General features: G+C 40.3%; 1 protein-coding gene across 5 annotated transcripts in view; it reads left to right on the plus strand.

Annotated features, from left to right (window-relative positions):
* Positions 1-27199, plus strand: part of CFAP61 (cilia and flagella associated protein 61) — a 296197-nt gene that overhangs the window by 214524 nt on the left and 54474 nt on the right. For all 5 annotated transcript variants that reach the window (XM_059134156.1, XM_059134153.1, XM_059134154.1 and 2 more), the window contains 3 exons: positions 9475-9802; positions 11161-11252; positions 18686-18891. In XM_059134156.1, coding sequence (XP_058990139.1) covers positions 9475-9802; positions 11161-11252; positions 18686-18891 — 626 coding nt within the window. The remainder of the gene's footprint in view (positions 1-9474; positions 9803-11160; positions 11253-18685; positions 18892-27199) is intronic.

Below are 27199 nucleotides of genomic sequence, written 5' to 3' on the forward strand. Positions count from 1 at the left end.
TGTTCATCCCCGCCTCTGGCTTCAACTGAGATTTCGTCCAGAATGCTTCATCTGGGCCAGGTGGCTTGGTTCTAAGAGCAAGTGGGAGAGAGAAACTGTATCACCTGCCCATATCCAAGGGGAAGAGAATTAGACCCTGCCTCTTCATGGCGGGAGTGTCAAAGGTTTGAAGAGTGCTAACTGACCTTGACCAAGGACTCACCGTGTCTCAGGCACCATGCTGCTTGCTTGCAGTATATTCTGTCACCTAGTCAAAACAGCCCTGTAAAGGAAAGCATCCCCGTTTTACAGATGAGAACACTCTGACCCCAAGTCAGTGGTATGTTGGCCTCCCAACCCAGTTCAGAAGCGCCCCAAATTCTATGCTGCTATTAACTTTGTAAGACTCTAGAAACAGCAATAAGGTTTTCTCCCACATGGAATAGAGACTTAGAAGATCTCTCTCTCTAGCACTCTCTCTTATCTACCTATCTTCTTTCCAGAGAAGAACTTTTCTCTCAGGTGTGTAATAGCCTGATTTACAACACATGTCCTCAGATTTGCCAGCCAGGAGGTTAGCAGAAGCCAGCAGAGGGGGAGAGAGGGATGGGGCCAGTCAATCTAATAGAGAAGCAGGAGACCCTTTATAAAAGGGCGGCTGAGTTCAGTGTGAGTATGGGGCTGGGCTGTTATCGGTTGTGGTAAAGAATGCTAGCCACATTTAGTGGGCAAACGGGTTGGGGGAAGTCACTGTGGGCTCATAGCAATCCCTTACCTAAGTCACGTCTTCTGACTCAAGGCCCCACAGGTAAATGAAGGTGACCCTCATCCCCTACCTGCCCCACAGTCTGTCTAGACAGGAGCTCAAAGCAGACCACCAGCACAAAAGAAATTTCTCTGAAATCCTTCATTCTATCCTGATAATCTATGGAAACTTTGCATTCTGCTCCTTCGTACATGTTTTTATTAATTCATTCCACAAGTATTCACTGAACACGTGCTAGATCTTAGGCTCTGTCCTAATTGTGAGAGTGAGAGCAATCTAGCTAGCTGTCTCCAGCAGCCCCTGTGGGCCTTTACTTCCCTATTTGGATCAAAATTGAAATCAGGGCAAAGACATTTTGCAGATACTCTCAGCTGCCTCAGATCTCACACAGCTTCCTGCTGAAACTTCATCCTAAAATAAACAGAGCCAGGGAAAGTCTCCCACTTCCCCCACTCTGCTCTGCACTGCAAAGAACGGCCTTGGCAGGTCACATTGCCCAGCCCTGGTTGCTCATTGACATTCATCTGTTTGGCCAACGGTAGGTACCAGCAGGAGATTTCTACCCTCCTACTGTCAGCTTTGAGTAGCATCTCTGTCAGGGCACTAGGAAACTTTTAGTGGGGATGTATGCATTCACTGTCTTGACTGCGGTCACAGTGTTGTGGGTTGCCTTCTGTCTCCCCCCGCCCCACCGCCCGAGAAAGATAGTGTCCTAATCCCCAGTACCTGTGAATGTGACCTCATTGGAAATAGGATCATTATAGATGTTATCAACTAAAGGGGAGGTCTTAGTGGATTGGAGACGGCCCTGAATCTCAGGACTGGTGCCCATCTATGGAGAGAAAGGTTTGATTCAGAGGAGACCCTTGGGGAAAGAGGCCATATGATGAAGTGATGGCAGCTGCCAGTCTTGGAGCAGCAAGCACCACTGGCCACCCCCGGAAGCTAGGAAGACAAGCAAAGGATCTTCCATAGAGCTCTAGGAGGGAGCATGTTCATGACAGTGCCATGACTTCAGACATCTCATCTCCAGAACTGTGACAGAGTAGATTTCCATTGTTTTAAGCCACCCAGTGTATAATACTCTATTGCAGCAGAACTGGTAAACTAAAACAGATGTTATCACAAGCATATGCACCTGCTAAAGCTAAAATTTTTACAACTGGAATCATACATTATGTACTAGTTTGTATCCACCTCCTGTCACTCAGCATAATGGTATTGAGATCCATCCGTATTATTCCATGTAGCATTCGTTTGCTCCTTTTCATTGCTAAGTAGTATTCCATTGCATGTCTCTATCACATTTGGTTTATTCATTCAGTTGCTATGCACATCCTTGTGCACATCTTTGTGTAGACATATTTTCACTTCTCGTAGCTATACATCCAAAGAATGGCTAGGTCATATGGTCAGTGAATGTTTGCCTTTTAAAGAAGCCACCATACTGTTTTCTAAAGTAGCTGTATCATTTCATATTTCTACCAGCAATGTATGAGAGTTTCAGTAGCTCTATAGTCTTATTAGCACTTGCTATTATCCGTCTTTCTAATTTTAGCCATTCTAGTGGGTATGATATGATGTATGTGTATATATATATATATATATATATATATAAAATCATTGTATATAAAATCATTGTGATTTTAATTTGTGAGTTCCTGATGATTACTGAGTTTGGGCATCTTCTCATGTGCTTATTGAGCATTGGTATATATCTCCCTTTGCACAGTATCTGAGCCTTTGCAAGTCGGTTTGTAAAATTTTGTTTTCCAACTGTTGCTACTAGTATATGAAATACAGTAGATTTTGTATATAAACATTGTATCCTGAGACGTTTGCTAAATTCACTTATTAGTTCTAGTAATTGCTTTCTAGATACATAAATATACCATCTGCAAGTAAGAAATGGAACTTCCTGCCTTTTTCCATATCTCAAAAGAAAACTTTTAGACATTCACCCCTTTATATGAGGTTATCTGTGTGGTTTTCTTTGGTGCCCTTTTATCTGACTAAGAAAGTAAACTTTCATTCTTAGTTTGCCTCAAAAGATTTATCATGAATAGTTATTGAATTCTGTCAAATTATTTTCATGTCTATTAAAAAAGATCATATTCTTTTCTCCTTAGTGATGTTGATAGGGTGAATTACATGGATTGAGTTTCAGAATGTTCAGCTAACCTTACATTTCTGTAATAAACCCTAGTCATTCATGATATATTATCCTTCTTTATATTGAATTTGATTTGCTAATGTTTAAAGAGCTTTTGAAACTATTTTACAACTATATTCATGAGGGTTCTTCATCCTTTTTTCCCCTAGTTTTGTGTAATTTTCCTTGGTTAATTTCCTGGTTTTGTGTAATGTCCTTATAAGTTTTCATTATTTGGGCTATGCTGGCTTTATAAAATAATTTAGGCAATGTTTCCTCCTCCTCTGTTTTCTGAAAAAAATTGTGTAAGACTGGTATTATTTCTTCCTCAAGTGTTTGATAGAATTCACCAGTGAAACCATCTGGGCCTGGAGTTTACGTTGTGGGAAGGTTTTTGATGAATTCAATTTCTTCAATAGCTCTAAGGCTACTCAGATTTTCTGCTTCTTCATATGTCAATTTTGGTATATTGTATTTTTCAAGAAATTTGTCCATTTCACTTAAATTGGTTAAGTATTGGCACTAAGTTGTTCATATACTCTTATATTATCTATTTAAAGTCTAAAATGTGTACCATAGCCTGTGTTTCATTTCTGGTATTAGAGATTTGTGTTCAATCTCTCCCTGTCCAGCTGATGAGAGAGAGAGAAGAGAGACACAGAACTTGAAGTTTTCTGTCTAGCTAGATGTTTGCTGATTTTATTGACCTTTTTTAAAGAACCAGCTTTCAAGTCTATTAATTTCCTCTTGTCTGTCAGTTTTCTCTTTTCATTGATTTCTGCTTTTAACAATTATTTCCTTCTGCTTGCTTTGGATTTACTTTGCCCTTTTCCTAGTTCCTTAAGGTAGAACCTTAAGCCATTATTTCTATACACATTTAAAGCTAATTTCTTCTGTGTTAGCTGTATCCCACAAGTTTTAATATGTTGAGTATTCATTATCATTTGGCTCAAAAAAATTTTCTAATCTCCCTATGATTTCTTCTGTGACCCTCGGATTATCCATAAGTGTGTGATTCTTAGATGTCATATTTTTGTTGATTTTTAATTTAATATCATTGTGGTCAGAGACATATTCTGTATGATTTTAGTCCTTTATGGTTTATTTAGACTTGTTTTATGTCCAAGCATATGGACTAACCTTGTGAACATATAAAGAATATATAGTTTGCCACTGTTGGATATAGTGTGAATAACAATTTTTTAAATTGAAATATGGTTGACACACAATGATGCTGCATTAGTTTCAGGTGTACAACATAGTGATTCCACGTGTAAAAGTAACAATTAGTTCCATGTGGTTGGCGGTGATGTTTGGATCTTCTTTGTCTTTACTGATATTTATGGTCTAGTTCTATCGATTGCCAAGAGAGATATTAAAACCTCTTACTACTGTTGTGGGATTTTTCTGCTTCTCCCTTCTGTTAATTTTTGCTCTTTTTGAGGCTCTGTTATTAAGAACATGAACATTTCTAATTGTCATATCTGCCTCATTAACTATGCTTTTTATCATTATGAAATGTGCTCCTTTAACTCTGATAATATCCCTTATTTTAAAAAATATATATATTTTTTTATTTGACAGAGAGAGAGATACAGTAAGAGAGGGAACACAAGCAGGGGAAGCTGGAGAGGGAGAAACAGGATTCCTGCCAAACAGGAAGCCCAATGCAGGGTGCAATCCCAGGACCCTGGGATCATGACCTGCGCTAAAGGCAGATGCTTAACGGAGCCACCGAGGCACCCCAAATATCCCTTATTTTAAAGTTCACTTTATCTGCTATTTCTTATATTTACTGTTTGCATGGTTTATTTTTTTCCATCTATTTACTTACCATGTCCTTATATCTAAAGTGCCTCTCAAGGTATCATAAAGTAGATTTTGTTAACATTTTTGTTGCTGCCGTAACAAGTTTGACAAAGCAGCATCCATTTGTTAGCTCATAGCTCTGCAGGTTGGAAGTCAACAGTGTAACTGGCTTCTCTGCTCAGGGATTCTCAAGGCTGAAATCAAGGTGTCCACCACGCTGCGCTCTATCTGGAGCTTGGATTTGGTTTATTGCAGCTGAGGACGGGAGGTCCCTGTTTCCTTGCTGCTCAGGCAAGGTCCACTCTCCATTCTGAAAGGCCATCCGCATTCCTTGCCACATGGCTTCTTCCACCTTCAAACCAGCAATGGAGAGTCTCTCTCTTGTCACATCCCTCTCACACTTTAGATCTTCTTCAGGAAAAGCCTGGTGTCTATTAAAGGGTTCACCTGATTAGGTCAGACCCACAGAGCATATCTTAAAGTCAGCTATATGTCTATTAAAGGGTTCACCTGATTAGGTCAGACCCACAGAGCATATCTTAAAATCAGCTATGCCATAGAACACCCCCTAATCATGGGGGTGATCATCTTATCACAGTCCCAGTTCATGCTTACAATCCAAGGGAGAGATGGGAATCTTGGGGACCAGCTTAGAAATCTGCCTACCCCATGCTTTTCTAGTCCTTCTGCATTTTAATTAAAGTGTTTACACCACAAATAGTTAATGTAATTATTTATGTGGTTAGATTTAGGTCTGCCATTTTGGTATTGGTTTATTGTTTGTCTCCTTTGTTTTTTGTTATTCTATTCCCCTTTGCCTCCTTTCTAAAAATTAGAGTATTTTTTTAGTTCTCTATTTCAGTTGGCCTCTGGTGTATATCTTATTTTATTTTTTAGCAGCTGCTCTATGGATTATAATATATATCAGTAATCTTTTACATCTAGTTAGAGTTAATATTGTACCATTTCAGGGGTGTCTGGGTGGCTCAGTCATTAACCATCTGTCTTAAACTCAGGTCATGATCCTGAGGTCCTGGGATCGAGCTCTGTCCCTGGCCCTCTGTTCAATGGGAAGCCTGCTTCTCTCTCTCTCCTACTCCCCCTGTGTGTATTCCCTCTCTTGCTCTCTCTCTCTTTCTCTCTCTCTGTGTGTGTGTCAAAATAAATAAATAAATAAAAGTATTGTGCCATTTCACATAAAATATAAAAACCTTGCAACCGTACAGGTCCCTTCTCCCCACTTTCTGGATAGCTTTTTCATGTAGATACATTTGACATGTGTCTACACACACTGAAAAACCAACAAAAGTATAAATTTTGTTATAAACAGTCATACATATTTTTAAAAATTTAAGAAGAAAAGCAGACTTTTATGCTTACCCAGGTATTTTCCAATTTTATTGTTCTGTCTTCATTTCTGAAGATCCAGATTTCCATCCAATATAATTTCCTTTTACCCTGAATGCCTTCTAGAGTACATACAATTGCAAGTCAGCTGGCAATGGATTCTCTAGCTTTCCTCTTTCTGAAAATGTCTTTATTTTGCCATTGTCCTTGAAAGATATTTCCAATGCATATAGAATCATGGCCTGAGAGGTTTTTTTTTTTCTTCCTTTCAGCATTTCCATCATCTTCTGACATAGAAAATTTTGATTTAAGAAATCTGTCATCATTCAAACCATTGTTTCCCTGTATTTAATGTATCATTTCCCCCTGGATGCTTTCAGAATTTTCTCGTTATCTTCAGTTTCCAGCAGCTTGATGCTATGGGGGTTCTGTGTTTATTTTGTCTCAAAGCATGGTTTTTCTTGAATTTCTCTTGTTTGGAGTTCATTCACTGAGCTTCTTGAATCCATGCACTTATAACTTCTGCTAAATTTCAGCAAGGTCTTGGTTATTATTTCTTGCTTCATTCTTCTTTCCTCTCCTCCTCGAGAGTCCCCTTCTGGAACTCTAATAACATCTGTTAGACTTTTTCTTATTGTTGCATGAGTCCTTAAGGCCCTATTCATTTGTTTTAATCTCTTTGTATCTTCTCTCTCTATTCTTCACATTAAGTGATTTCTATGGATGTTACTTCAAGTTCACTGACTCTTTCCTCTACTATCTTTATTCTTCTGCTAGCATAAAAGTGACTATAGTCCATCCTCTTTCCACCAAAATGAGGAAAATTATCCTCCTTCTGATCATTGTTCCAAGTGTCTACTGCCCTACACCATCTATATCCTTTTAAATGCTCATTGAAATCTTTGGGTAGTAGTTTTTGTACTTTGACCAGAATTTATAGTTATATCAGTTAGAGGATTAGTCTGAGAGGATTATATCATTATACCAGAAACAGAACTCTTGAGCTGGTATTTTGAACTCATGTCAATACCTTGCTTCCTTCTACCCAGTGGTAGTGCCTCCTGGGTGCTCCCCAGATGCTCCAGCCTCCAACCAGCTATCTCCTTTTTCTATACAGCATTTATCACAGTCTGAAATCCTTGTCAAGGGGGTGACTTTGTTGGTGTCCATCTCTCCAATTAGATTATAAACTCCGTGTTTATCCTTTTCACCAAGATATTCTTGGGCCTAACATGGGAAGTTTGTGTAAATGCATAATGTATGAGGTTTATCAAATCACTGACTCCTGATCTGCTAACTAGGGAGTTTTGTTCTCCCTAATCAGAATTATAAACACAAGTACCCTTAAATATTCATTCAGAACAACATCAGTGTGGCCAGATATTTCTACTTCGTATTTTTATCCAGTATTGTAATGTTAAGTTGACATTAAAGGAGTACATGAGTTGCATTGAGAGGTTTGTAACTTAGAATATATGTTCCCTCGAATTGTGTTAGACTTGCTTATTCAGTTTTTAGTCTGGTTCACAAACTCCTATGTAATTCCCAGTGTGACTAATTTGTGAATGCTTACACCAAAACAATATAATACAATTGCAGTACCAATAATCTTTAAAATCTGGGTAAATAAGAGATAATATATTTAACATGCAACTTAATTAAAAGTGGGTTTAATTGGGAAAAAACTGGATAGGTAGAAGAATGTTTGTGGGGATGCTGAAGGGGGCTCCTGAGTATTTTCAGGGGCTCAAGAGGTTGATGGTACTCTTTTTCATGTATAATTTCAATTCAAATCAAATGGCTTTCCATATTATTATATGACTAGGAGAACTATTTTTATAATGATGGGAACAGAGTGGAAGAGAGAAAAAAGAGGAGTAGAGAGACAGATAGATCCAGAGTCAGAGAAAAACTTGGAAAGATGTATTTTCCTGTGGTCACTGAGTAAGTGTTATAAAACAGAACAAGTTCTAAAGAGACTTGAGGAAGCTGCCTAGGATGTAACTGGGGTAAGGTTAGGTAGCTGAAGGAATAGAAACAGGGAAAAGGGCAATGGCCCTAGGAGCTTCCTGAGGGAGAACAAAGGACATCACAGAGATGATAGATCCGTGTCTGACATTGTCCAATAGAACCGATAGAAATGGTCTATGTCTGTGCTGTCCAGTATGGCAGCCACTAGCCACCTATAGCTTTTGGCATTTGAAAGAGGTACTACAATTGAGGGTTGGGATTTTAAATTTTGTTTAATTTTAATTAATTTGGATTTAAATGTATATAGTCACCCATGACCTGTGGCTACTGCAGGATCATTCATCTTTCATGCACCATTCATGGGCACAGAGAAAGGATATGGAAGAGAAGTATCTCTGGCCCAAGACAGCCAATGTCTGTACGTAATAGGTGAGTGAGGTGCATAAACAGGCATGTGAAGGAAGCAGGGAGCATAATGTCTGTCAGTAAGAATGAGGAACCGTGTCATTAGTTCATTTTTTAGCAGACTTTTAATAAGGTGGCAAACTATATTTAGGTAAAGATAAAAATGACTAAACTATTTCAACGACAAGTGAAGACTTAAAAACATCTAACTTGGACTACCTTAATGACTTTCAGCATCACTATGGAAGAAGATATCCAGCTAAGCACAAGATAGCATTGAAATTTGGGCAGAAAATAGAGGGGGCATACAGGTCACTTCTAAGGAGTATGCAGGTGTGTTTTGGGCCCTTCTATGGCACAGTGCCTTTCATAGGGAGGCACACTATAAATATTTACTGCCTGACCATCCATGCTAGGGCAAGGCAGGAGACCAGACCTGGTAGAACTGAAGCTGATGAGGCTCTCGTTCTCTCAGGACCATTCTTCAAGGGTGGGCTTTCTGGGCTTAAAAAGGCAGGAATGAGGCACTCTAAAGACTTGAGACAGAATGAGGTGACCCCAGGAGGGAACCTAGAGAGACTTAAGTGTCAGACACAGGAAAAGGAAAATGGAAGGCTGAGATAGAGCTATTAAAAATGTAGGCAAATGAGGGGAAAGTAGTCTTTATGGATGTCAACTTCCTTATAGGGGGAAAAAATTACTTTTCTGAGATATACTCCATCACCTGGCATTCTTCTCTTCATGGATGTCTAAATTGAGTGATTACAAAAAAGAGTGATATTAGGTATCTTAATTTGTTCTTCATACCAAAGACAGGCTCTTGCCCTCTGTCTTTCTCTCTGTCTCTCTCTCCATACACACACACACACACACACACACACACACACCCCATACCATTATGACATTTTAGTAGATTAAATGTTGTTGCTGGTTTGGTTTGGTTTTTTGTATGCCCCTAATAATAAGGGGCTCTGCAGACCATTCACACTCTTGACAGTGAATGAAGAGTGATAACTGAGTAATAACATAAGTTTTTGCTTTGTAGATGTTCTTCAGCTTCTGTGAGAAGAATGTGGATTATGAAACATTTAAAGCACTGAATGATGCATGTCTTGTCTATGATGGCCGACTTGTGATTGATACCAACTTCCACACCAATGACATAGCCATCAGAGCTGCTGGCTCCCTCACCAAATTCTCCAATAAATATTACTCAAATGAGTGGACTCATAGCAACTTTAGTTCCAAAGAAATTGGCTTCCAGCTGGCAGCAGCTATGCTCACTCTCTTTGACCCAACCCTTGAACCTGTGACTGAGCCACCGGCTGATCTTGACCGACTCATCCCCATGTACAAGGGAGCCAAGATCCAAGGTGTGTAGTAGGCCACCTTCTTCCCTCTGATGAAGCTACCCATTGGATCTGGATCAGTGCTTAGGGCCGCCCTCCATGTTTCCCTTAGGCTTGGTGAGGAGATTCCTCTGTCTCAGTGGGTTTGCACAGAGACAGAGAAGGGCTCAGTCTCATTTTTAAACATTTATTAATGACCTGGCATTTTATTGTGGTCCTTGGTATTTTGAGCATGTAGTATGGATCACACCATAACTGTGGTCCCCATTTTACAGATACATAAAGAGAGACTGGGAACAATCAGTAACTTGCCCAAAGGTTATTCACAGCTGGTTAGTGGGACAATGCCTGACATCTTGCCAAATTTTTGTTCCCACTATAAGCTCAGAGATAAGGAGACCATTCCAAGTACCCCAGGCCTTGGCCTTTTATCTATATGAATAAACCAAACAATTCACAACTGTAAAAACAGTCTACTTCCATCCCCTAAGCCATATTGACCCCTAAGGAGATCATCATATGAGTAATACAGGATTTTTTCGTGTTTGACTGATGAGAAATATCACTGAAAGTAGTGTCTTTGAATATTGTGGACCTTCCACCACAAAATGCTATTTATGAAACTGTAAGTTCATTTCCAGGAGGTTGATAGACCAACCTCAGAAGCCATCCATGGACCCCCTAGTGTATCCATTGACCCTAATCCAGTAAACAGAACATGAGATAAAGAGACACAAGCCGTACATACCAGTCCTTGTCATTTTCTACCTAACTAAATGAATTCTGACAGATCCTCCTCTGTGTCTCACTTTGGATTGAGAATTTAGGAAAGGTGGTAGCTATGGGGGAAAAAAAGGGATGGGTGTGAAAGACCAGAGTTAGATCAAGCTCATACTATGGGACAAGCTAGAAATAGTAAGAATTTCAAAATGATAGTTTCTTAAAGGATTGAATAAGAACTTTGTTGATTTTCTTTAATAACATCCCCTTTAATATTTTGGTTATATAATGAAAGAGTGACAGGGTATGGGAATATCACTGCAACATTTAAGGTCTCTGTATGTCTTAGTCTGTCTTGGACAGGCATAGATTAGAGTGCTAGGGGTTATGGGAAATCACAGGATACACAGGATTAGTTTGGCACATCTTCCTGGGACATTGCTGGGGTATGATGACACATTCACATTTATTTTGTTAAATAACATCAATCTCAGGGAGTTTCTTGCTAATACTATACTTTAGGGGGATAGATTGAGTAACATACACTATGGTAGGCATCTCTGTTTATCCTATGTCCTATGTGCTATATACAGATAAATAAACTCTGTTACCACTTCATTAACAACTAAATTAAAATCTGGAAAATTTGCCATTTCCTGTAGGAGGCATTCTTCCTGGGTCTTACCATTATCTGCATATTGCCAAACCTGCCATTCCAACTCCCTTAGAGGTACAAATGGCCCAGCCTAATTTTGTAAGTATTATCCCTGAATTTCATTTTACTTTCAAATATAATACTTTGTTTATGCGGTGATGAAATTCTCTATTCAGAGTCTTTAGTATAATGTACTGTTCCATCAGAAAAACCACTGTGGTAGCCAGCTCTCAAGATGGTCCCATGATTCTGGCCCTTGTGTGGTCCCCTCACACACGAAATAGGGCTGACCTATGTAGCCAACAGGATATTGGAGAAATGACAGTGTGTAACTTTCTTTTTTTTTTTTTTTAAGATTTTATTTATTTATTTGACAGAGAGAAATCACAAGTAGGCAGAGAGGCAGGCAGAGAGAGAGAGAGGAGGAAGCAGGCTCCCTACCGAGCAGAGAGCCCAATGCAGGACTCAATCCCAGGACCCTGAGATCATGATCTGAGCCGAAGGCAGCGGCTTAACCCACTGAGCCACCCAGGCGCCCAGTGTGTGACTTTCAAGGCTAAGTCATGAGAGATACTACAGCTCTAACTTGCACCCTCCTGGATCACTTACTGCCATGTTGTAAGGACCCCAGCCCACCCATTGGAGAAGCTAGTGTTGTAAGGAATTGAGGATTCCTGACCAGCCATTAGCAACTTGTCAGTCATGTGAGGGAGCTGCCTTGGATGTGGATTCTCCAGCCCCAGTCAAGGATTCAGATGATGTGGCCCCAGCAGACATCTTGCTATAAACTTATAGGAGAACTTGAGGCAGAGTCTTCCCAGCTAAACTGCTCCTAATTTCTGACTTCCAAACATTGAGGTAATAGTTTATCATTGTTTTAAGATAGTGTTTTTTAAAAACACTATTTTTTAGAGCAGCTTTATGTTCATAGCAAAATTGAGAGGAAAGTACCAAGACTTCCCATGTACCCCCATCTCCATTTACACAGAACCTCTTTGGTGATTAGCACCCCCACCAGAGTGGCTACACTCTGGATGTGGTTACACAATGGATAAAACTTAAATCAACACCTCACTGTCACCCAAGGTCTACAGTTTACTTCAGAGTTCACTCTTGGTGTTAAATATTCTATGGGTTTGGGCAAATGTATAATGATGTGTCTGCCATTACAGCATCATACAGGGGAGTTTTGTAGCTCTAAAATTCCCATGTTCTCTGCCTGTTTCATTTACTCCTCCACACAAACCCCTGCAACCACTGATCTTTTCACAGTCTCCATAGTTTTTCATTTTCTAGAATGTCATATAGTTGGAATCATACAGTATGATTTCAGATTGCCGCTTTCACTTAGTAATGTGCCTTGGTTTCCTCCACGTCTTTTTATGGCTTGAGAGGGAATTTCTTTTTAGTGCTGAATAATATTCCATTGTCTGGTTGGAACACAAATTATTTATCCATTCACCTGCGGAAGGACAGTAAGTCGCTAACTTTTGAGGTAATCTGTGATGCACCAATAGATAACTAACCCCCTTTGCGGCATTGTACAAATACATTGTTCAGGGTCTGGGATGTCATCCAGAACCCATTGTTCTCCCTCCCTGCCTGAATTACCCCAGAAGGGCCATCCAGGAAAAGCAGAAGCTGTGGGGTAGGATCCCCCCTGGGTTCAAGGTAACTAGAAAGGACACAGTGTGGTTGGTCAATAGGCAACCTCCTCAGATTAGATCCTCTGGCAGATGGTACCGAACGGGTGTTTGTCATGTTTGCTTTTTTGTCAGTGAGGCAGACACTGTAAGTTGCCTATTTTCTTTATCCTGAATATTTTTAAGAGTTAACAGGCTGACCAATGTAAAAGAAACACATTTCCCAGATTTCCTTGAAATAGTGTTAGCCCTGTGGTAGGTTTTGGCCAATGAGATGTAAGTAGAAGCTGTTGGAAAGATCCTTCTAGGGAGGCAGACTCAAAACGGCACAGGCTATTCGCCTCTCACCTAGAAAGGAAATAAGAATCCCCACCCTTCTGTGTATTTCCTCTGGACATAGAACAAGTTACCAGCTTCTTTGTATTTCTGGTTCTATCAGGGATTACATATATTGTAACAGTGCCTTTAAGGAACAAAACAGGTAACTAGTCCATGGTGGATGTTGTTGTCAATTATAGGTCCAGATAAATAATGAAACGTGATTCTTGTAGGGGAAGGATAGAAGCTATGTATTTAAAACTTATTTCTCTTATGCTTCTCTCAGATTGTTCTAGGTATATCCTGTATACATGGTCTGATTACAGATTTTCTTGCAAATAAAGGAAAGATCATAGAGGAATAGTGTTCTGGTGTCTATTGCTGTGTAACAAAACTTAGCAACATGAAACGGCCATTTGGTTCTGCTCACAGATTCTGTGGGTCAGGAATTAGGACAGGGCACAGTCGGTGGGAATGGCTTGTCTCCCTGCCCCACAATATCTAGAGCCTCATCTGGGAAGACTGGAAGATTAATTGTGACTCAGTGGGTGGATCCTATGAAGGCTTGTACTCACCTGGGCTGAAATTATTCAGTCACAGGGAGTGCTAACCAGAGCATGCCACCTGTGCTATCCTGGTCACCTGGGCTTCCTCACGGCATGGCAGCCCCAGAGGGGTCAGTCTTCTTGTGTGATGGCTCAGGGCTCTGAGTGCAAGTGGAGCTGCAGTGCCTCTTATGACCCATCCTTCATAGTCACATAGTGTCCCTTTCCCAACCATCTATTGGAGCAGTCACAGCCTCCAACACCATGAAGAGAGTACACAGAGGTCTCTCAATGTCAAGGTCATATTGCAGGTGAGTATGTGGGATTGGGGACGTCATTGTGGTCATCTTTCAAAAATACAGTCTGCTGCCAATGACATGAGGCGTTACATAGGATGAAGCCCAGATGTTGTGTTCAGGGGCTGAGCACTTTGGTCATCAGAGATAAATAATTGGACCCAAATATTACGTTCAAGAGCTAGAAAATATTGAACTTGGTTTCAGACAGAGCCAGATTCTTCAAGGACACTGTGTGATTTCCTGCATGTGGTGTCATTTATTTATGAACTCCTGGCCCTCTCTCTGAATAAAGTCAGAGAAGGTTTTTAATAAGGACCCCTTAAAAAGGGCCTTTTTTTTTTTTTTAAGATAATGAGTTTTAATAAGAATGCAACTTAAATAGATTCTTTGGCTGGTGCTATGACAGTATTTGAACAGGACCCCTGACTTTAATTAACCATTTTGCCAGGTGGGCCTCCTCTTTAATTAGTACAGAAGATCTAAACAGATTTTTTTTTCCCATTTTATTCTCCAAGAAAAAAAAATGTAGGATGGTTCCATGGCAATCTTTTAGGGTTGGAATTAATTTGATTAAGTAAAATTGTTGCCAAAATGGTCAGGCAGTTACCTAAATAAAACCAATTGATTGAGAATGGAGCCCATTGAACAATATTTCATAAGAGAAACTGAATCGCTATTCTTCCAATAAATATAGAGCAGATGAATTTTATCAGACTTTTATAGCACTCACTAATTGGAATCTTTAAGTAAGAAGACACTTTAGTAATTCATGAGCTCTCTGAGAGGTAACCTGACAAAAAGAAGAAAGGGGACCCCTACATAATAAACTAATTTACAGATTCCAGTCCACATGCTTTGTTGGCTTATACACCATGGAATAAAGAAATTTGTCACAACAAATTCTGCCTTGGATACCATCAAATTTAAAATTGTGTGTTCATCATGAGAGCTGGGGACTTAATTTCTTGCATACCAAGTCTGACTACTCCTGTATCTTCCATTTGGCATGAATTCTACAGCCATTTTCCAACCTTTGTCAAAATCATAAAGGAACGCAAAAGGATAATTGTATTCAGGAAAAAAGGAAAAGGAAGGGGGAAAAGTACTACACCAGAACCAGTGACTCTGCCAAAATCTTAAATTCAAGATCCACATTAAAAAAAAAAAAATCCACATTTCCTAATGATTTACTTATATACTTAAAATAAAGCAAGCAACTAGACACATCCCACAGAATTGGAAAGTGTATGAAATCATCATCATTCCCTCAAAATCCCTTATGGAGTGGCAGGGCTGGAAGTTGCCCCAAGCCATTATTTTATGGAGCGATTTTCTGTGATGATAGGCGGGAAGAATTCTGGACTTCACTGTATTTTCCTAGCCTGTCAGTAACTGCACCTAGGAATGACCTAGGAAATTCAGATAAGACTGCCTGGTCCTCTCAGAGTAATTTGTAGTCTGAGAGATCCATCTGTAGGTGACTTGTCTTTAATGTCAATGCAAAATATTTCGATGTGTTCCCCATTCCCAGAACAGCCCCCTGGTTATGCTAACACAGTGCCAGATCTCATTAAAATGGACAAAATTATTTCTGTAGTTGAGATTGGCTCTCGTAGCACAGCATGGTCATTTTTTTTTTCCCACTACAATATGGCCATTTTCTGCCCTCTTAAAGCCCTCATAGATTAATGTGTGAAAACACAGAGGCCACCCAAAGATTGTCATTCAATCTTTAAATCAAAAAGTAAGACCAAACAACTCCCAACAGATAGCATGATAACAAATCATTGAAAGCGATGCTGACCGTATCCCCCTTCTGTGGAACAACGTGGCCCAGCTCTGCAAACACATGTCAAGATGCCACCAACTAAGTTACTGTGGCCCTTGTGTTGAGGTGGTTGGCCTTGTCCAAATCAGTCTCTCTAAACAAAGAGTCCTCCTGAGCAGAAGTGAAATGCTTTGCAAAGTCCAAGTCCATCATATGGGTGGATCACAAAGTATGCCCCTTTGATGCCTGGGTTCCTTTCCTTAATCCTTCAGCTTAAAGAAATTTTAAATCCCACAAGACCTTGTAGGATTGTGGACTCTGCCCTCCAGTGAGCCCTGAGGAAACCTGGTACTAAATCTATGGAGTTGTTGTCAGTGACCTTTCTCCTGGAACCCCCAGCTGCCCTACCCCTGAAGCCAGGGAGAAGCCTCTCCTCAGAGACTCACTTGACTTTCCACCTAGGCACCCCTCCTGAGAATAAAGGTGGCCTTCCACCCCTGGGGTGGAAGGGAGTCTAAGCCTAAAGCTGTGAGTGCCAAACTCAGAGGGTCTTTAGTTTTGTATTTAATCTTAGGAACACACATGGCTGGCACATTCTTCACTCTCATAGCTCCAAGTGTATTTAATTCAGAAATAGCCTTTGTTCCAGTGGGCTGCCAGGTAAAGCTGACCCTGTGATGTCACACGTTCTACTTTGGGAGGTGTTTGCTATTTAGTCTGAGAAGTCAAGACGTGAGGAAACACACCTGATGGAATAAAGTCTGTGGGACCATCTAGAACTAGGGAAGTAACTTGCATCAGGAGCAGAGCGTGAGGGGATAATCAGATACAGATAAGGAGAGCCGGCAGTCCACAGCCAGTGGCTCGGGGTCTGGCTTTTTTGAGACTCTTCTGGAGTCCAGACGAGCCCCACCCTTCCACACCCAAATCCTTCCTTCCCAGGGTCCCTCTTTCCCTCTTTCCTTCATTCTCTCCTGCTCCTTCTACTTTGTTTCATTTTTCTTTCTCTCTCTCCCTGTCTGATTCCCTGCCACAGCACAGCCACTGTACTTAAAAATAACTTTTTATCATGTTAGAAATGGTAGTCATTTTTTAAAAAGATTTTATTTGTTTGACAGAGATGACAAGTAGGCAGAGAGGCAGGCAGAGAGAGGAGGAATCAGGCTCCCCGCTGAGCAGAGAACCCGATGCGGGGCTCAATCCCAGGACCCTGGGATCATGACCTGAGCCGAAGGCAGAGGCTTTAACCCACTGAGCCACCCAGGCGCCCCAAAAATGATAGTCATTTTTTAAAAATAGAAACAACAGATAGTCAAATGAGCAGAAAGAGAAACACTAAGAGTGAGTGACCCTGTCTGTCAACCACAGATTGACCATTTGAACAGTGTGTTAAAGTGTTGACAGTAAAACAATAGAATGATACCATGTATGTTTATAAAAATAGAATGATACTGTATAAGTTATACAAATTTTGATACTATACTTATATAGTATCAAATGTACTGTAAACGTATTTTCCTGATGTGGAATATAGTTTACCAATGATTTTTGTTGGACGTGTTGCATCCCATTGTGTGGATGTCCCATTGTCCTGTTAGCTGATGCCTTCTGCATTGCTATGGAGGTAGATTTCCTGTCTGTATCCAACCATCTTGTGAGTGATGGATGACCGGCACCTACCTTGAGGTGCCACACCCAACCCCTTTCCTAAGCTATATATCTGCTCTCCCCCTGACCCTTAGATACCCAATTTCACACATCTATGTGGGGTTGGCCCAGGGTTTACCTGACATCCCTCCGGTATATGTCACTGTATGCCCTTTCCTTTGGCGGATTCCTCCCCAGGGCTTTGCCACATGATGCCCAAATACCCACCAGTTGTTTCAATTTATTTAAAAATTTGGTTAAACCATGTGTCCTTGTTTAGACAAAATCCCCAGGGATGTCCAGGACTAAGTAAATGTTTGAGATCAGTGTAGTCCAACTCGCCTTGGATTTCTAAAATGCCACATTTAAGTGCAGAGCAAAAGCTTAAATCTATATGCTCTCAGGAAAGCTTTATTGAATGTAACTGTACTAAGTTCAGAGTCTAGGGGCAAAGTGCAGGTTCATCTGCCACCAACAGAACCCCATGTTTTTCCACCGATGGTTCTCAGTTTGGTTGCCTGAGCTGGTGGGGAGCATGTCTCCAGTTGGTAGGTCCATAGCCATTAGGGGCTGAAATAGAAAAAGGGATCGTGACATGGGATTTATCAGGCAGCATATTCCCTTTTCATGTGGGTTCATGCAGCAGTTTTAGCCAGCTTCTAGGAGACACAAAGCTATGCATCTTCACCTTTGACAACTTATGAACTAAAAAGTAGCCCGCAGCATGTACCTGTGTACTTCCTGCCCATGAACTTGAACCTTCTTCCTGGGAATGGACCTGACCACACAGCTGACCCTCCTCAAACCTAACTGGCAGGGAATCACCTTTCACTTGTTTCTTTTACTTACAGAAACTTCTTTTAAAAAAAACCTGAAATTTTTTCTGATCACCAGAGACTAGGAGGTTTTTCTCAAAATGGGGCTGTGAAAAAATTTTTTAAAATTAACAGTCTTAACACACCTCACAGAAGAGAATAAACCCAGTTCCTTGTATTATCTGTGCAAGGTATTGAATAGCAGAGAACCTGGTTGTAACCTAGCAACTGATTTAGAAACGTGGAACAATGCAATCACAGTTTAAAATATCCCAAGGAACATTTAGTCATTAAGTCCGGTATGTGGTTACAGACACAGGGTTAGCTTCTGTTGAGTTTAGTCAATATCTATTGCTGTCATTTGCGATGTGTGATAAGATGCAACCTGTGTGTTATATATGAAAAATAAATTGCTATGATAAAGTTCCCAAAGTCCAGAAATGTTTCTAATTTTTTTTTTTTCTGATTTCCCTCACACACATACCCCCCGCCACCAGGGTTTAGAAATAGTAACTGGTAATGCAAAAAATGGGACTTACTTCCGGATACATATCAACAAGTATAAAATGGTGGAAACCATCACGTGCCTTTCGAAAGAGCCTTTCCCTGCCTCCAATTACATCCGCCTCTTTGGCCAGCATGAGCAACTTCTCAACAACCTGTGTAATCGGTACGAGGACAAGCTGATCCCAGATCTCTACAGGTAAGTTGAACATTACACTTTACTAAGAGGAGATGCAAACATTTATAATGTCTTGTGAATGAGGGACGTGTTTTGTGATACACCAGAAAGCCAAACGGGAACCCATGGGAGAGGCTAGAAGGGCAGAAATTTTATTCTAAGATAAAAGAGATTATCTGACCATTAGCACTGAAGAGAGTGAGGGTCACATGGAGAAGTGCATGGACTCTTGATGTGTCCATATGTGGTCCCCATGGCTACACACAGGCCTGGATCCCAGATGCATCCAAGCACAGCCTTCACACCACAGCCAGGTCCAGATGAAATGATAGTCAAGTCCCTTTCAACATGGGGCTGCTGAGAGTGGTCAGAAATTGAAGAGGGTGATTTGGAAGCAGGATATGAGAGCACGTGGTCCTGGTGGGAATTCCACAACCACAGGTAAGCTATTTGTGGCCCCAGCCTTCCTCCCAGCATGTGCTAAAGCAAAGGGGGAGGCCACTTGTATAAGACATTGTTAAGGGGATTCTGCACAGTAGGGTGGTTAGACTCTGTGATTTGTGCCTGTCTTTTCAAATGCTAAGACATGTTCTAGTCCCTGGGAGGACTAGAATCTTAAGGTAGAAAGCTATTCTTGGAAAGTATGTTGCTTCAAAAGGTTAGAAGAACTTCCTTCTCTGCACAAAGCAAGATAATGACAGAGCCGGTATCAGATACAGATGTAGGACATAAATCGTAGAATTCCAGTGTCCTTGATACCCAAAGCAGTGACTGCTAGAATCAGGAGCAATCTCTTTCCTCTTAAAAATATGTTTAAATTGGGACACCTGAGTGGCTCAGTCGGTTATGCTTCTGCCTTCAGCTTAGGTCTTGATCTCAGGGTCCTGGGATCAAGTCCTGAGTTGGGTTCCATGTTCAGTGGGGAGTCTATTCCCCCACCCTGTCGCCACCCCCCGCCCCCGCTGGGCTCATGCTCTCTCTCTCTCTCTCTCTCTCTCTCTCTCAAATAAATAAATAAATAATTTAAAAAATATGTTTAAACTGCAGACTATATCATACAAACAAAAAAGCATATAAAACGTGTGTACACTTTAAGGGATAATAATACTAGAATTCTGTGTCCCTCCCACCCATTTTTTTTTTAAGATTTTATTTGTTTGTATTAGAGAGAGAGAGCACAGCATGGGGAGAGGCAGAAAGAGAGAGAAGCAAGCTCCCCACCGATCAGGGTGCCTGACTGGTGCTTGATCCCAGGACCCTGACTGAGATCATGACCTGAGCCAAAGACAGAATTTTAACTGGCTGAGCCACCCAGGTGCCCTGGCATGCCCACCTTTCTTAAGAAATAATTTCTGGGGACACCTGGGTGGCTCAGTTGGTTAAGCAGCTGCCTTCGGCTCAGGTCATGATCCCAGGGTCCTGGGATCGAGTCCCACATCGGGCTCCTTGCTCGGCGGGGAGCCTGCTTCTCCCTCTGCCTGCCTCTCTGTCTGCCTGTGCTCGCTCGCTCTCTCTCCCTCTGTCTCTGACAAATAAATAAATAAAATCTAAAATAATAATAATAATAATAATAATAATAATTTCTGGGAGCACCTGGGTAGCACAGGTGGTTAAGCACCCAACTCCAAATTTCTGCTCAGGCCATGATCTCAGGGTTGAGAGATTGAGCATATGTTGGGCTCTATGCTCAGCAGGAAGTCTGCTTGAGATTCTCTCTCCCTCTGCCCCTCCCACCTGTGCTCACAGCCACTTTCTCTCTAAATTTAAAAAAAAAAAAAAAAAAAAAAAAAGAAAGAAAGAAAAAGAGGATTTCTTACTTGAGAATGTTACAAGTCTTCTCTCATCACATTGCTCTGTGTCCGTGGAGGTCACAAGGATTGGTTAATCACTCCCTGCCTTTCCGGTAAGGCAGGGATCAGCAAACTTTCTCTATAAAGGGCCAAATAGTAAATATTTTAAGCTCTGAGGGCCGTATAACTTCATTACAAGTGTTCAGTTCTTCTGTTGTACTGTAAGCGTGACCAGATAACACACAAGCAAATGGACATGTCTGTGTCACAAGCAAATGGACATGTCTGTGTCCCAGTAAAACTTCATACCAAAGAAAGCTCCAGGCCAACCCTTGTTCTAGAATTATACCACATAATTCCTAAATAGTAAATTAGTTTTGCTTGTTTTTGAGTCAATTCCATGGCAGAGTAGAAAAAGTCAACACTCCCCCTCACACCATTTGTTTAGACTGCTATAAATATTCCCTCATACTACTGTCTCCGCTCCTCTGTCTGTTTGATTGATGTTTAACTTGTTCCCATCACAAACAATGCTGTGGACACTTGGGGCACAGCTCACATGTGAGAACTTCTCTTGGGTTTATTAGGTGGTGCTGAAATTTTCCCCAACTAGTTGTGTCTCTGTAAACTTCCTCCCACAGTACCAGAGAATGCCTCCACAGCCTGGTCAACCTGTGGCACTATTGGGACTGGGCAGTATAGTCATTCTGGTTATGTGAAAAAGTATCTTCCTGTGGTTTTAATTTCCCTGCCCTGACTAGTAACACATCTCAGTGTCTTTTCATTTGCTCAGGGGCCATTTGTAATAGTTTCTGGGAAACACCAGTGAATGACTCATTCACAGGAGTCATTTATGCACTCTGGATATACATGTTAGTTGTATATTTTTAACATTTTGAGCCTTGTCTTTTCACTTTACGGTGTCAGTTAACAGAATTAAAATGAAATTCTTAATTTTAATGTAATCTGTTCATCTTCTTCAGGGTGTTTTGGGTATTCTTGTCCCTTCCCTCTTCCAGTAGTTTTTATAGTACACTTGTGAAGCCCCTTGAAAAGCCCCATTGGGTTTGATAAGAAATGCATTGAACCTTAGATCAGTAGGAATGGACATTTTTGATATTTGACATCTTTGATATTAAGCCCATATGTTATGATATAACATAGTATGGGTCTTGATTTATTTAGGTGTCTTTAGTATCTTTCAATAAAGATTTAAAATGTTTTCCATTTCTCCATGATGCCTTGCAAAATTTTTGTTTGATATAATCCAAAGTGGTTTTAAATTTTTATTGCTGTTGTAAATAAGCATTTGCTTATTTTTTTTTAAAGATCTTATTTATTTATTTGACAGAGAAAAATCACAAGTAGGCAGAGAGGCAGGCAGAGAGAGAGAGAGGAAGAAGCAGGCTCCCTGCCGAGCAGAGAGCCTGATGCAGGACTCGATCCCGGGACCCCGAGATCATGACCTGAGCCGAAGGCAGCGGCTTAACCCACTGAGCCACCCAGGCGCCCTAAGCATTTGCTTATTGATGGCTGCTATATAGTACATAGAAATGCACTTTTTTTTTTTTTTATCTAAAATTACTTTTATTTAGCAAAAACTGAAAATACAAGAAATTACTAAGTATATGAAAAAAATAGATATTTTGGGATTAAGAGATCCAATCTATTCCATTTTGTTTTTATAAAATTGTCCAAATCTGAGATTCAATGGCATTTTCACATTGCTTTTTTTTTTTTTTTTTAATAAATTTTTTATTTTTTATAAACATATATTTTTATCCCCAGGGGTACAGGTCTGTGAATCACCAGGTTTACACACTTCACAGCACTCACCAAATCACATACCCTCCCCAATGTCCATAATCCAACCCCCTTCTCCCAAACCCCCTCCCCCCGGCAACCCTCAGTTTGTTTTGTGAGATTAAGAGTCACTTATGGTTTGTCTCCCTCCCAATCCCAGCTTGTTTCATTTATTCTTCTTCTACCCACTTAAGCCTCCATGTTGCATCACCACTTCCTCATATCAGGGAGATCATATGATAGTTGTCTTTCTCTGCTTGACTTATTTCGCTAAGCATGATACCCTCTAGTTCCATCCATGTTGTTGCAAATGGCAAGATTTCATTTCTTTTGATGGCTGCATAGTATTCCATTGTGTATATATACCACATCTTCTTGATCCATTCATCTGTTGATGGACATCTAGGTTCTTTCCATAGTTTGGCTATTGTGGACATTGCTGCTATAAACATTCGGGTGCATGTGTCCCTTTGGATCACTACATTTGTATCTTTAGGGTAAATACCCAATAGTGCAATTGCTGGGTCATAGGGCAGTTCTATTTTCAACATTTTGAGGAACCTCCATGCTGTTTTCCAGAGTGGCTGCACCAGCTTGCATTCCCACCAACAGTGTAGGAGGGTTCCCCTTTCTCCGCATCCTCGCCAGCATCTGTCATTTCCTGACTTGTTGATTTTAGCCATTCTGACTGGTGTGAGGTGATATCTCATTGTGGTTTTGATTTGTATTTACCTGATGCCGAGTGATATGGAGCACTTTTTCATGTGTCTGTTCGCCATCTGGATGTCTTCTTTGCAGAAATGTCTGTTCATGTCTTCTGCCCATTTCTTGATTGGATTATTTGTTCTTTGGGTGTTGAGTTTGCTAAGTTCTTTATTAGATTCTGGACACTAGTCCTTTATCTGATATGTCGTTTGCAAATATCTTCTCCCATTCTGTCAGTTGTCTTTTGATTTTGTTAACTGTTTCCTTTGCAGTGCAAAAGCTTTTGATCTTGATGAAATCCCAGTAGTTCATTTTTTCCCTTGCTTCCCTTGCCTTTTGCGTTGTTCCTAGGAAGATGTTGCTGCGGCAGAGGTCGAAGAGGTTGCTGCCCGTGTTCTCATCAAGGATTTTGATGGATTCCTTTCGTACATTGAGATCCTTCATCCATTTTGAGTCTATTTTTGTGTGTGGTGTAAGGAAATGGTCCAATTTCATTTTTCTGCATGTGGCTGTCCAATTTTCCCAGCACCATTTATTGAAAAGGCTGTCTTTTTTCCATTGGACATTCTTTCCTGCTTTGTCGAAGATTAGTTGACCATAGATTTGAGGGTCTATTTCTGGGCTCTCTATTCTGTTCCATTGATCTATGTGTCTGTTTTTGTGCCAGTACCATGCTGTCTTGATGATGACAGCTTTGTAATAGAGCTTGAAGTCCGGAATTGTGATGCCACCAACGTTGGCTTTCTTTTTCAATATCCCTTTGGCTATTCGAGGTCTTTTCTGGTTCCATATAAATTTTAGCATTATTTGTTCCATTTCTTTGAAAAAGATGGATGGTACTTTGATAGGAATTGCATTAAATGTGTAGATTGCTTTAGGTAGCATAGACATTTTCACAATATTTATTCTTCCAATCCAGGAGCATGGAACATTTTTCCATTTCTTTGTGTCTTCCTCAATTTCTTTCATGAGTACTTTATAGTTTTCTGAGTATAGATTCTGTGTCTCTTTGGTTAGGTTTATTCCTAGGTATCTTATGGTTTTGGATGCAATTGTAAATGGGATTGACTCCTTAATATCTCTTTCTTCTGTCTCGCTGTTGGTGTAGAGAAATGCAACTGATTTCTGTGCATTGATCTTATATCCTGACATTTTACTGAATTCCTGTATAAGTTCTAGCAGTTTTGGAGTGGAGTCTTTTGGGTTTTCCACATATAGTATCATATCATCTGCGAAGAGTGATAATTTGACTTCTTCTTTGCCGATTTGGATGCCTTTAATTTCCTTTTGTTGTCTGATTGCTGAGGCTAGGACCTCTAGTACGATGTTGAATAGCAGTGGTGATAATGGACATCCCTGCCATGTTCCTGACCTTAGCGGAAAAGCTTTCAATTTTTCTCCATTGAGAATGATATTTGCGGTGGGTTTTTCATAGATGGCTTTGATGATATTGAGGTATGTGCCCTCTATCCCTACACTTTGAAGAGTTTTGATCAGGAAGGGATGTTGTACTTTGTCAAATGCTTTTTCAGCATCTATTGAGAGTATCATATGGTTCTTGTTCTTTCTTTTATTGATGTGTTGTATCACATTGACTGATTTGCGGATGTTGAACCAACCTTGCAGCCCTGGAATAAATCCCACTTGGTCGTGGTGAATAATCTTTTTAATGTACTGTTGAATCCTATTGGCTAGTATTTTGTTGAGTATTTTCGCATCTGTGTTCATCAAGGATATCGGTCTATAGCTCTCTTTTTTGGTGGGATCCTTGTCTGGTTTTGGGATCAAGGTGATGCTGGCCTCATAAAATGAGTTTGGAAGTTTTCCTTCCATTTCTATTTTTTGGAACAGTTTCAGGAGAATAGGAATTAGTTCTTCTTTAAATGTTTGGTAGAATTCCCCCGGGAAGCCGTCTGGCCCTGGGCTTTTGTTTGTTTGGAGATTTTTAATGACTGTTTCAATCTCCTTACTGGTTATGGGTCTGTTCAGGCTTTCTATTTCTTCCTGGTTCAGTTGTGGTAGTTTATATGTTTCTAGGAATGCATCCATTTCTTCCAGATTGTCAAATTTATTGCCGTAGAGTTGCTCATAGTATGTTCTTATAATAGTTTGTATTTCTTTGGTGTTAGTTGTGATCTCTCCTCTTTCATTCATGATTTTATTTATTTGGGTCCTTTCTCTTTTCTTTTTGATAAGTCGGGCCAGGGGTTTATCAATTTTATTAATTCTTTCAAAGAACCAGCTCCTAGTTTCGTTGATTTGTTCTATTCTTTTTTTGGTTTCTATTTCATTGATTTCTGCTCTGATCTTTATGATTTCTCTTCTCCTGCTGGGCTTAGGGTTTCTTTCTTGTTCTTTCTCCAGCTCCTTTAGGTGTAGGGTTAGGTTGTGTACCTGAGACCTTTCTTGTTTCTTGAGAAAGGCTTGTACCGCTATATATTTTCCTCTCAGGACTGCCTTTGTTGTGTCCCACAGATTTTGAACCGTTGTATTTTCATTATCATTTGTTTCCATGATTTTTTTCAATTCTTCTTTAATTTCCCGGTTGACCCATTCATTCTTTAGAAGGATACTGTTTAGTCTCCATGTATTTGGGTTCTTTCCAAACTTCCTTTTGTGGTTGAGTTCTAGCTTTAGAGCATTGTGGTCTGAAAATATGCAGGGAATGATCCCAATCTTTTGATACCGGTTGAGTCCTGATTTAGGACCGAGGATGTGATCTATTCTGGAGAATGTTCCATGTGCACTAGAGAAGAATGTGTATTCTGTTGCTTTGGGATGAAATATTCTGAATATATCTGTGATGTCCATCTGGTCCAGTGTGTCGTTTAAGGCCTTTATTTCCTTGCTGATCTTTTGCTTGGATGACCTGTCCATTTCAGTGAGGGGAGTGTTAAAGTCCCCTACTATTATTGTATTATTGTTGATGTGTTTCTTTGATTTTGTTATTAATTGGTTTATATAGTTGGCTGCTCCCACATTGGGGGCATAGATATTTAAAATTGTTAAATCTTCTTGTTGGACAGACCCTTTGAGTATGATATAGTGTCCTTCCTCATCTCTTATTATAGTCTTTGGCTTAAAATCTAATTGATCTGATATAAGGATTGCCACTCCTGCTTTCTTCTGATGTCCATTAGCATGGTAAATTCTTTTCCACCCCCTCACTTTAAATCTGGAGGTGTCTTCGGGCTTAAAATGTGTTTCTTGGAGGCAACATATAGATGGGTTTTGTTTTTTTATCCATTCTGATACCCTGTGTCTTTTGACAGGGGCATTTAGCCCATTCACATTCAGGGTAACTATTGAGAGATATGAATTTAGTGCCATTGTATTGCCTGTAAGGTGACTGTTACTGTATATGGTCTCTGTTCCTTTCTGATCTACCACTTGTAGGCTCTCTCTTTGCTTAGAGGACCCCTTTCAAGATTTCCTGTAGAGCTGGTTTGGTATTTGCAAATTCTTTCAGTTGTTGTTTGTCCTGGAAGCTTTTAATCTCTCCTTCTATTTTCAATGATAGCCTAGCTGAATATAGTATTCTGGGCTGCATGTTTTTCTCGTTTAGTGCTCTGAAAATATCATGCCAGCTCTTTCTGGCCTGCCAGGTCTCTGTGGATAAGTCAGCTGCCAATCTAATATTTTTACGATTGTATGTTACAGACTTCTTTTCCCGGGCTGCTTTCAGGATTTTCTCTTTGTCATTGAGACTTGTAAATTTTACTATTAGGTGACGGGGTGTGGGCCTATTCTTATTGATTTTGAGGGGCATTCTCTGAACCTCCTGAATTTTGATGCTCGTTCCCTTTGCCATATTGGGGAAATTCTCCCCAATAATTCTCTCCAGTATACCTTCTGCTCCCCTCTCACTTTCTTCTTCTTCTGGAATCCCAATTATTCTAATGTTGTTTCGTCTTATGGTGTCACTTATCTCTCGAATTCTCCCCTCGTAGTCCAGTAGCTGTTTGTCCCTCTTTTGCTCAGCTTCTTTATTCTCTGTCATTTGGTCTTCTATATCACTAATTCTTTCTTCT

Source organism: Mustela lutreola, chromosome 9, assembly GCF_030435805.1.
Source record: "Mustela lutreola isolate mMusLut2 chromosome 9, mMusLut2.pri, whole genome shotgun sequence".
Classification (NCBI taxonomy): domain Eukaryota; kingdom Metazoa; phylum Chordata; class Mammalia; order Carnivora; family Mustelidae; genus Mustela; species Mustela lutreola.